Source organism: Odocoileus virginianus, chromosome 33, assembly GCF_023699985.2.
Source record: "Odocoileus virginianus isolate 20LAN1187 ecotype Illinois chromosome 33, Ovbor_1.2, whole genome shotgun sequence".
Taxonomy (NCBI): domain Eukaryota; kingdom Metazoa; phylum Chordata; class Mammalia; order Artiodactyla; family Cervidae; genus Odocoileus; species Odocoileus virginianus.
The window spans coordinates 39334455-39345964 of record NC_069706.1 but is presented as its reverse complement, the minus strand read 5'-3'; the positions used below and the strand labels follow the sequence as shown (position 1 = coordinate 39345964).

General features: G+C 62.9%; 1 protein-coding gene across 7 annotated transcripts in view; it reads right to left on the bottom strand.

Annotated features, from left to right (window-relative positions):
• Nucleotides 1-350: 350 nt before the first annotated feature.
• Nucleotides 351-11510, bottom strand: part of SNX8 (sorting nexin 8) — a 40319-nt gene continuing 29159 nt past the window's right edge. For 2 of the 7 annotated variants that reach the window (XM_020892391.2, XM_020892413.2), the window contains 8 exons: nt 9999-10120; nt 8324-8404; nt 7305-7465; nt 6595-6727; nt 4613-4681; nt 3797-3946; nt 3428-3577; nt 351-2235 (listed from right to left, as the gene is read on the bottom strand). In XM_020892391.2, coding sequence (XP_020748050.2) covers nt 2125-2235; nt 3428-3577; nt 3797-3946; nt 4613-4681; nt 6595-6727; nt 7305-7465; nt 8324-8404; nt 9999-10120 — 977 coding nt within the window. In that variant the 3' untranslated portion in view covers nt 351-2124. Of the gene's footprint in view, nt 2236-2590; nt 3087-3427; nt 3578-3796; nt 3947-4612; nt 4682-6594; nt 6728-7304; nt 7466-8323; nt 8405-9998; nt 10121-11510 lie in introns of those variants that run through there. The other 5 variants (XM_070460548.1, XM_070460547.1, XM_070460549.1 and 2 more) reach the window with 5 other exon arrangements.

Below are 11510 nucleotides of genomic sequence, written 5' to 3'. Positions count from 1 at the left end.
ACCCACCCAGTCTGTCCTCGGGAATCCTCCAGACGTGCCAGGCTGTGACCTGCATCGTCAGACAAGGACAGGCAGAGACACGGGCCCAAAGGGCAAGGGGCCGGCTGGCATGGGAGGCCCGCGGGGATGTGTGCGGGGTCCCAGGGTGTGCCAGGGGCCGTCTCCTCCCACCTCCCCCCCCCAGATAAGGGGAAGCCGAGGGGCGGTCAGCGCCCAGGGCTCACGCCCCAGTCTCATCTGCCATCAGCTGGTCGCCCTCCCGCCCCCAAGGCAGGCTGTTCCCATCCTGGCTTCAGACCCCTGGGGGGCGCGGGAGGGTCATCAATCTGTCACACACAGACAGCCTGACGCAGGTTTTATAAATATGTTTAATGATAGTTGTTCATGTAAGTTCATTGATAAAAATCTCGGAATGTAGCTCATTTGTAAACAATTCCAGTTAATTGGATGTGGTGGTCATTGACTCCTGCAGCCTCATAAAGTGCTTCATACATAAACGGACTCGCACAAAGCAAGAGAAAAGGCCTCAGATGCAGGGCTGCCCTGAGCTCCGGCGGCCGAGCCCTGGCCGCGTCTCCCTCCACGGCTTCGCCCGGCGACTAGGCCGTGGCCGAGTCCCACCGAGCTCGCCGGACACAGGCTGTAGGGACGTGGCCTGAGGGCACACCCCGCGCGGCCACGCTTAGTCCACCCAGGCCCTGGAGGGGCCGGGGCTCCCACCGGGTCACAGAGCCGCTGTCCTTTCCCAGGCACGGCCAGGCTCTCCCTGGGGGCGAGGGAAGCCTGGGAGCAGGAAGGACGCAGAGGGTGTGGGGACCCCCACCCAGCAGCAGCCTCTCCTGGCTCCCCCCCCAGCAAACACTGATCAGAAAGCCCGCATCCAGCAGCCCGGGGTGGGGAGGGAGGCGGGGGTTCCAGGGAAAAGGTGCCTTCGTCCCCAGCCGCCGGCAGGGGGACACAGCATGCCCCCATCACCCCCAGCCTCCTGACGCCGCCTCTCCTGGGGTGAGGAGGATGCAGACTACAAAGCGCCCCCCCACCCCCGCAGCCCCTAAAGAAGTGCGTGCTCCCCGTGTCCACGTGGGAGCCAGTCCTCCAGGAGCAGTCACCCTGTAACAGCATCTCAAATCTTTGGTGCCAGAACTCGCCCGGTGACCCGTGTGGGGAGATGCCCCCCCCAACCTGTGCTGCTGGCCCAGGGTCTCGGGGCCATCGGCTCACACCAAGGCTGCTCTGGGGGCACTGGCAGGACCCACGTGTGGCGGGCCCAGGCCGGGGCGGGACACGCTGCATCCTGCATCAGACGTGCGTCAACTCGTCGGGGACGCCTGCCCATCCCCCAGAGCCTCCAGGCTCTGCATGTGGACCTCAGACGGAGGGCAGACCCCAAACCAGGCATGTGTTCCCGAGAAACCCTCAGGATCCCTCCCCTGCAGTCACCCTGCTCCAACCTCCCCCTCACCCCCGAGCAGAGAGCCGTGAGGGCTTGGGGGCAGACGGGTTCCAGGCCTGGCTTCCACGTCAAGGGTCCAGAGCAGAAACACCTGGCCCCAGGCGGATGCAACCCCACTGGGCTCAGACGCCCGGCCGGAGCCAGCGGAAGGGAGGCTGGAAGGGGGTCCCATTGCTCTGAAGAGGAGAGGTCACCAGCAGACACGCCCAGGCCCGCTGCGCGGCCAGCCTTGGCCCGCCCAAGGCGGGACAGCAGCCGTCTGAACATGGACAGACCCACGGCGGAGGCGCCAGCTCCCGGGCCTCCAGACGCCGCGGTCCCTCTGTCTCCCCGCCCCAGCCCGGCGGGCACGCAGATGCGAGCATGCAGGCAGGCACACCCTCCAGGGTGCTCCCCGGGGCACGTGGGGGAGCCCGCTCCCGGGATTGACCCACTCCCACCGCCAGGAGTGGTGCCGGCCACCGCGCACACCCCAGGCGGCCCCGGCCTTGCTCCCCGAGAGGGAGGGGAGCCACGGCTACCTGGACCCCCGGCCCCGCCACAGGGGGCGTCAGCCCGACACGCAGGTGCTCGGGGTGGGGGCGGGCACCGACTGAGGGAATCAAACAGGGACACACCGTTCCGAAAGAGGTTTTAGTGAGGGCGCCGAGCTGTCCCCGAGCCCCCGGGCACTAGTGAGCAGACAGGCCGTCCTGGGGGGGCCGCGGGGGGGTCGGGGCGCCAGGCGGTCCCACGAAGAGGCAGCGAAGCTTGGGCTGCAGGTCGTTCCACACCTTGCTCATCTGCGGGAAGAGGGGGTGGGCCAGCTGAGGGGCAGCTGGCGGACACGCAGCACAGGCACCCCTGCGTCCCCGACCCCAGAGTGGCTTCCCACCCCTGCCCTGCAGTCCCCCCACCGCCAGGGGCCACAGGGGCTGCTCCCTCTGCCCTGCGCATGGACAGACGCGCCAGGACGCCCCGCGAGGGACTTTAGGGAACTTCAGCACTGGGTCGCTCCCGCCAAAGGCTCTGCAGCGAGGCCGCAACAGCGTCCACCACAGGAAGGCAGAAACAAGGCACGAGCCGGGCGCCGCCGTGGCTCCCAGGCCCTGCGGCGGCCTGCAGGAGCGGGGCCGTCGGCACGGGCAGGAGGGGAGCCGGGTGGCGAGGGGCCGTCTGAGATGGGCACCGGGGCAGAACGGCTCAGGGGCTGCTGAGAGCAGGGCGGCCCGGGGCATGTGCAGTGAGTCCACCGCCGAGTTTGGAGACGGGGGACCAAGTCGCCCATGGAGGAAAAACAGTGCTGCGGCAAGCGACGTGCCCGCCTTCTGCCTGTCGCCCAGCAGCCCCTGGACCCGCCTGTGAGCGCTAACCACCGTGCAGCCCTGCCCCCATCCGAGCGCCCTGCTGCCGCCTCAGCCGCATGTGCAGTTCCCGAACTGTGCCCGAGGGCGCCCCAGGCAGGCACCCCAGCAAAGTCCAGGGGCACCAGGAACTACAGGAAACATGCAAAGGAAGCTCTGTGCTGGTCACAGGACACGCAGACCACCGCCAAGAGCCTGCCCGAAGCCACGCGCTGACAACCAGGACAGGTGGGCGGACTCTGGCCTTGGGCCGCCGTGAGCGCCAATGTGCTGAGAAAGCCGAGAACCTGCTGCAGACAGCGCGGGCCAGGCTGCCTCAGGCTGCGGGGTCCCCTCACAGGCTCGGCCCCCCAGCCCCTCACACCGACACCCCACCTCTCTGCTCTTGTCCCGGGATCTGTGCGCCCCGCCGCTGACCTTCCCTGCAGCTCCTCCTCAGGTCGGGGACCCCGTCCCCCCCATCCCACGCCCCCCAACCACGAGGACAGCCTCACGGTCTCCCCAGCTACCAGGAGACCGCAGAATCCAAAAGCCGTGTCAGGTCCTGGCGCCCGCCACCCGCCCAGGTCACTCGTCAAGGTCAGCCGGGCAGCTGCTTCAGGAAGGAGGGTGCCCGCCGGCCCGGACCCACCTCCTTGTGCCCTTGGATCTGAGAGTTGACAAAGGCCCCGAGGATGTGGGAGGTGAGTGGCAGGTAGACGTGGACCAGCTGCGTCTCCTGGTGCAGGCAGTACAGCGAGAAGTGGTTGCGGAGCTCCATGGTCTGGATCACGTTCTCCTGCTGCAGAGCAGAAAGGCCCTGGCGCCCGGCCCGGCACAGCGGGCCCCTCCCGGGCCCCGCCCCTGGGTCACAGCACCCGTCACTGAGGCACAGGCGTCAGGGTCCCGGCAGCTCACGGAGCCCCCCAACACACACACACAGAACGGCAGGGAGGACGGCGGGCCCGGCCGGCAGGGCGGAGAAGCCCCGCCAGCCCGCCCCCACCCGGCGCAGACGCACCTCCACGATGCGGGACTCCAGCTGCTCCACGGACTCGGGCTCGCGGCTCTGCGCGGCGGCGCTCATCATCTGCCTCTTCATCAGGCTGTATTTGTGCAGCGCCCGCTGGTGCTTGTGCAGCACGCCTTTCTCGTGCCGCTCGCACAGGTCCTGGGGGCGGGGGCAGTCAGGGCTCCGGCCTCCAGTGGGGCCTCTCCCCCTCAGACACCCACCTGCACCCCACTCTGCACGCTCAGTAGTCGCGGGAGGGACAGGCCAGGGGAGCCGCCCAGGGCCGAGCTGCGAGGGGCTCATGGTGCAAATCAGCACAGCCCAGGACCCACGGGGATGCATGCACGCCAGGCCGGCTCCAGACCGCACACCATGAACTGACCGTCCCCAGAAAGCTGGCATGCCGCCAGCAGCAAGACCAGACAGGCTCCCGAAGGAAGATGCTCCGGCATCTCCCTGGGGCCCCAGGATCAGCTGGTCAGAGGCCTTGTGGGAACAGGAGCCGTGGAATCACAGGCCGCCGCCCCAGGATTCCTTTCTAGAACCTTCCCCACCAGGGCCAGCGCAGCACCCTGAGGTCAGCACCGAGGCCGCATAGGGAGTCAACCCACCACCAAAGATCAGCAAGGCGCCCCAGCCCCGAGCTGAAGTCTGACTTCCAGCAACCTCCTCCTGCCTGTCTGCACATTGGAGCCACACCCCCCGGGGGCAGCCTGCAGGAGACCCCTCCACCCTCCGCAGCCCTGACCTCAGGCTCTTGCCCCACCCCCCAGAGCCACGCCCTTGAAAGGTCACAGCATCTTTTCAAGCAGCTGCGAGACTCACTTTGTAGGATTGCAGCAAGTCCAGGAAGAGGTTCAGCTTCTCCACCACATCGTTCTCCTCCTGTTTGCCCTAGAAAACACGGGGCGGGTGGGCCAACACCACCCGAGCACATGGCCGGAGTCGAGCCGAGGCTGTGGGCTCGGCCACACAGGTGCCCTGCCCCCCTGACTGGCAGGGGACACGGAGAATGGAGGCTCCTCCCCGGGTGTGTGGCGGGGGTGCCTCCTACACGCAACAGTCACTACCAAGTCCCAGTTCTGTTCCCGATGCTTTGCAAGACCCTAAACCACCAGCACACATGCCTTTAAAAAAAAACGGTCACTGCAGAAGAAACCCCCCCGTGAGTCTCACCTATCTGGCTGGGACACAGTTATCAGGCCTCCCAGCTGGTGTGGGGAGAATAAAACCAGGACACATTAAAACAGAATTGAGAACGAGCCCTCCAAGGTCTTCACTTGCACAGCAAGCATGAGATGGAACCCTGGCCCTGACGGTGACAGTCCTGATGTGCCATTTCTCCAATCTAATATAGTTAACACTGTACTGATTTTATTCCAACATAGAAACCACCAAAGACACAGGAATGTTCAGGAAACTGCACCTGTGCAGACATGACGGCCTGTGTGAGGAACCCGAGAGAAGCTCAGAGGCAAACTACAAACCGCACCCCGTCAGAGGCCACACACCCCCTCTCCTCGGGGCAGACACCGCATCCACTTCCGGGTCAGAGGAGACCCTGAGTCAGGCGCTCCAACCTGCCGTGTGCACCCCCTCCCAGGTCACCTGTCCCATGGGGGCTGTGGGCCAGGGCCTGCATCCCAGCTTCCCTCGCAGGTTTTACAGACTGAGCTCTCAGTAGAGGGTCGAAGCTTAAACGAAAAGCTGTCCCCAGCTGGTCCAGCCCTCTCGTTTCTAATCGTGGAGAAAGGACCTGGGGACCAGTGCGGGGTGAGGTCCCTGCGTTGAGACTCGGGCCGGCGCAGAGCAGGCTGCCTGGGCTCGCCCCGTCTATACCCTGCCAGCCCTCTGACGCCACGCTCTCCGTTCCCCCTCAGACCCAGAGATGGGCCAGCCCAGCGCCAACTCCAGGAGACGCGGACATCGCCCGTCACTCAGTTTCCAAAGAGAACCCACGGGCAGGGCGACCGCGGAGGAAGAAAACCCAGGACCTTCCACACCAGAAACACGGTTAGATTCCCGTTCCGACACTCAGAGCCATGTGGGCCGCTGAGCATGCATCTGGAGCCTGAAAACCCCCGCATCTGCCCATCGCTGACTCACTACTAAGGAGCTTCGGGCCTCTGCCGGGCAGCAAGGCCTCCACAGGGACAGCATTTCAGTGCATTTAAAACCGCCCACCAGCAGCCTAAAGCCCATTTCCACAAGAGCCAGGAAGCACGCTCTCACCCCTAAACTTAAGTAACAGTTTTATAGCCTAAGAGCACCCAGATGGACTTCTCTTTTCCCTCTGACTGAAAATTAGTCCCCAGCAACAAGATTCTCTGCAGACTTCTATTATACAAGTAACACTGCCCGCAGAACAGAAGTGTTTCTTGAGGTTAACTGGGTGTCCAGGGTGAGACCTGGGTGGGGCCCCTGGGGTGCTGGGAGCCCGGTTGCTCTGATCAGTTATCAAGTGGCCGAATGCTACCTGACCAGGAGAGCAAAACAGGGGCTGCCTGTGCACTCAAGGCGCCCTGGCAAGTGCAAGGTTACAGCTTCAAGGTCAGGGCAGACCTCACAGTCTCAGCAAAGTCGGCTCTCCGGGACCAGGACCCAGTGTGTCCCCGGCATCAGCAAGTCTCAAGAGCGTGGAGACCTCCGGAAGCCACCCGGGACAGACAGGGACGTGCAGAGCCGACTGGACAGCCGTGGTGCCCCCACGCAGGACTCACAGCCCTGACGTCCCCCGCAGGAGACGCCCCGCGCACCACGGCTCAGGTGTCCTTGGGGACAGGCGCCTGGGGGCCAAGCCCACTCACCTGCTGCGCAGCCTTGTCAGCCAGCAGCGCGAACTCCACCGACAGGCCTTTCAGCGCCTGTTTGAGGGACCCCCACGTGCCGCTGTTCAGTGAGGCCCAGGAGGGGAGCGGGGTCGTGTCAGACCCCAGAGCGCTGAGGGAAGAGGAGACACTCGGGAAGAGACACGCAGGCCCGGAAGCCGGGCGGGCAGCCAGCCCAACACCCCACTTCCTGACACCACGCCCCCCCCCCCGCCCCCCCGGGCGCCCTGCACATCTCCTAACCCAGACCCCCACTGCTCAAAGAGCAGGCGCCCAGGGCGTCTGTGAGAAAGGTGGCTGAACCACGTCACTAAGACCCAGGCTGGAGGCACGCAGTTCCGGGGAGAGCCACGAGGGGCAGCGCTGGCTGGAGGCCTGGCCCCTCCTCCAGAGGAGACGGAGCGTGACCAGCCCCGGGGTGGCCTCTTCTCAGGTCTGATCCGGACAACAGAGGGGGACGGAGGGGAGGGAGCCTACGTCTAGGACCGGACGTTCTGCCCACACTCTCCACCATTGATCTTTCTCCTGAGTATGATGTCCCGTCTCCCCAGCCCTTTCCTTCCCTCTTGGGGTGAACAGGTCGGAATGAGGGTCATCACAGTAAACGCACTTGCTCCTCCAAGCCTGCCACCCAAGTCTAAGGCCCCTCCCCACAAAAGCGACCCCGAGGAGCCCACCAGGGCACCTGCCTCAGCTCCTTCCCGAATATGAGAAGGTCAGCAGCGTTGTCGATGGCCCGCGACACCATCCGCTCGGCCCGATCGCGGAGCTTGTGAAAGCTGTTGTAGATGTTTCGAATCAGCTCCCGGCTCATGGCGAACTGCGTCTGGATGTCGGCCGGGAGGAAGTCCTGACGGGGTGGGAGGCGGGGACGGTCATCACCAGACAGGACAACTGTCCAGGAGATGAGTGACGGGAGAGGAAGCAGCCCCGTCCGCCGAGCAGGTGGCCAAGCCCAGACCCCAGGCCCAGGTCACCCAGCAGCCAGCCCAGGAACCCACCCCGGACCTCCCCTCTCATCCAAAAGGAAAACAGAAGCCAGCGCCACGTGCCCACCGCAAAAAACAGTCCTCAGGCCCAACACGACGAGCGTGCTTCCTGACTGCACCAGGCAGGCCTCCAGGTTCCCTCATTTATTCCCCAAGACTAATTTCTCACCAATTTTAACATTAACTACCCATTAACACTAACTAATATTAACTACGCAGTGCTTGGAAAACAAAAAGTTTAGGGAATAAAATGAAGATAATGTCTGGAGAAGTGGCTTAAGAAAGAATCATGAAAAAAGCTACCAAATAGCTACTGTCATCCTTTTGAGAAAAGGAATAACTAAATTTAAAAGTAAACCAGTGCAACCATCAATTCCCTTCTTTCCAAAGAGCAGACGACCAAGAGCATGTCCATCTGAGTCACGGAATGCCCGGGGATACGGTTCGAGGGCCTGCGGCCGGGCGCTGTGGTCAGAGGGAGCTGAGTCACACACAGGCTCAGCTGCCGAGACATCTGGGACCTCAGCCAACGGCAGCCTCCATTTCCCCATCTGTAAAATGGGCCTGGCACCCACTGTGCTTCAGATCAACTGAAACAAGGATCAGGTGAGGAAAACACACGACACATCTCAGAATGACGTCTGGCACTCAGAGAACTGACTTAACTGTGAGCCCTGCTGCTGCTCTGGGGGGAGTGAGCACCAGAATCAGGTAAGTACCTTGGCCCGAGCCGCCAGCTTGCAGTTCATGAACTCATCTCCCACGCACTGAGCAGATTCCTTCAACTTGTTCTGCACGTCCTGCAAGGGGGGAAGAGAAAAACCCCTGACCCTCAGCCAGCCGCAGAGAGGTGGGCAGGAGACCATTCTAGTCGCTGGAAGGCAGGACCCAGTCCCTCTGAGACAGCAGTGTCTCTCTGCCTGTCTCCTGCTCCACTGTTTCCCCCATTGCCCTTGACCTTTGGGGAGGCTGGTCTTCCAGAGGTGGCAAAGCCTGACTTCACAACAGCACTGCAAACGGCGGCTCTGGAGAGGAGCCCTCTCTCCAGAAAAACAAAGTGCACCCGCGGACCAGGGGCCGGAGCACAGAGACAGACGCAGGACCACCGGGCCCGGGAAGGCCCCGTGTGTGGCTCAGACACTGAAGCTTCTTCCTCCTCTGAGCAGACCCACAGGACGAGGCCCAGAGCCTGAGCAGAGCTGACGGGCAGAGAAAGTACAGCCCTGGGCGTCCCGCACCCTGGCTCCGAGCTCTGCCCGCGGAAGGGGGGCTCCCTGGTAAAGCCCAGCCTTCAGACGAGCCCCCACGAAGAGCCACAGAACACAGGCAGAGACCCCAACACACGGCGGTGTGCGGCTGCAGGAAGCACGGCATTTCAGAGAAGAGCGTCTGCCCCAGTGCTCTCCTTCACCAAAGCAGCACACGGTGCCAGGGAGGTCCGGGGGACACCCGTCTGTAGGAGCAAGGGGTCTCCTGACCTCCCCGGCTCCCCTCGCTTGGCCCCGAGCCACGTGGCTCCCACCTCCCAGCACTTTCCTCCTAGCAATCAAGATCCCCGTTCCAGCCCCAGGGCTCAAAAGACCCAACCTGCCGGCTCAGGGGCAGATGACAGCAGACACGCCCTGAACATCTGGAACGGGTCCCACAAAAGGGGCTGAGGGACTGGCACCCCAGAGGGGAGGCCACGGGATCTCTAGGGTCAAAGGGCCCTCTGGCCTCCAGGGAGTGTGCGCTAAGACGGGAGGCCAGGCGCGTGGGGAATCCGCCTCCGCGGCTCTGGGCCAGCGGCCGGGCCGTCCACTCCAGCGCGGGGAGGCCTCCACGGGGTCCCCTCTGCCCATGCCCACGAGGAGAGGGTCCATGGGGAACCCCCGGTGCTGGAGAAGCACTCGGGCCTGGCACGCGGGGCCGTCACGGCAGCGCCTCCTCCGCTGGGAGCAGGGGTGTGGCCCAGCTTCCTGCTGGACCGGATGGGCCGAAGGCAGCTTGAGGGGGCCGCGGCCGCCCCGACGCCGCCCCGGAGTCACCGGCACGCAGAGCCCACGCCGCCCGGACACACGTCCACCCGCAGCTCTGCGGACCGCACCGAGCCCACCCCGGCCTTTCCTAAGTGTACACACCTCCACGGCGGGAGCCCCTCCACCGCGGAGCTCCCTCCCGCCGAGCAGCTTCAAAGCTGGGGGCGTGCCGAGAAGCCTCGGCTCCTCCCCCGGCCCGCCCACAGGCCGGAGCAGACGCCTCCCACGCGCCCGGGAGACGGCCCTGCCCGTGGCCGCCCCAGGAAACAGGGGCGGCGGGCCGAACTAGGGGAGTGAGCGGAGAGAACGAAAGGAAACCACTGGACAACGAGAGCGGGGCCGCCTCAGGTCCCTCCCCGGCCCCCCGGGTACTCACGGGGCCACTGAAGGACAGGAACAGCTTGAGGACCACGTCCTCGGAGAAGGGCGGGTGCCGGGCCACCAGGTTGATGAAGCGCTTCAGCGCTCGCCTCCGGGCCTCGATGAACTCCCTGTCGGCTGGGGGCAGGACGCGGGTGACCGCGGGCCCGGGGCACGGCCCCCCAGGCTGGCGCTCAGGGCCCAGCGCCTCCCGCACAGAAGGCCCTCCAGCCACACTTCCAGCCAGGGGCACCGGACAGACCACAGGCTGCGGGAGAAGGCTGGGGGCCCCCGACCCCACACCCTGCCCCCAGGGACATACCTAGGCCAGGTATCTGCGAGGAAAACCAGGAAAACCAGAACCTGCCGGCATCAGCCAGCAGTGTCTGACCCCTCACCACAGGGCCTACAGACCTGCTGCAAACCCCTCCTGCCGTCTCTATTTGGGTTAAGTGTTTTCACTTTGAGGAAGGGGGAAAAAGTAAAAGCGTACGACTACACACTGAGGGTATTTCAACCTGACCACAAATGAAAACGGCATTTTTTTTTACTTTCAACTCAGTTCAGTTCAGTTGCTCAGTCGTGTCCGACTCTTTGTGACCCCATGAATCGCAGCACACCAGGCCTCCCTGTCCGTCACCAACTCCCGGAGTTTACTCAAACTCATATCCATCGAGTCAGTGATACCATCCAACCATCTCATCCTCTGTCGTCCCCTTCTCCTCCTGCCCCCAACCCCTCCCAGCATCAGGGTGTTTTCCAAGGAGTCAGCTCTTCGCATCAGGTGGCCAAAGTCCTGGAGTTTCAGCTTCATCATCAGTCCTTCCAATGAACACCCAGGACTGATCTCCTTCAGGATGGACTGGTTGGATCTCCTTGCAGTCCAAGGGACTCTCAAGGGTTTTCTCCAACACCACAGTTCAAAAGCATCAATTTTGCAGCGCTCAGCTTTCTTTATAGTCCAACTCATGTATGGTCATCCATACATGACCACTGGAAAAATCATAGCCTTGACCAGACGGACCTTTGTTGGCAAAGTAATGTCCCTGCTTTTTAATATGCTATCTAGGTTGGTCATAACTTTCCTTCCAAGGAGTAAGCGTCTTTAAATTTCATGGCTGCAGTCACCATCTGCAGTGATTTTGGAGCCCAAAAAAATAAAGTCTGACACTGTTTCCCCATCTATTTCCCATGAAGTGATGGGACCAGATGCCATGATCTTAGTTATAACATTTTGAAAAAGATCTCTGCTTCACACAGCAGTATAAATTATACATTATGTATTGTGTGCATGCATGCCCAGTCATGTCTGACTCTTTGTGACCCCATAGACTGCAGCCCGCCAGGCTCCTCTGTCCATGCAATTTTCCAGGCAAGAATACTGGAGTGGGTTGCCATTTCCTCCTCCATGAAAACAGTATTTAAAGTATTACTTGGGGTAATTCCCTGGCAATCCAATGGTTAAGATCCCGAGTTTCCACTTCAGGGCCATGGTTCGATCCCTGGTGGGAGAGCTAAGATCCCACAT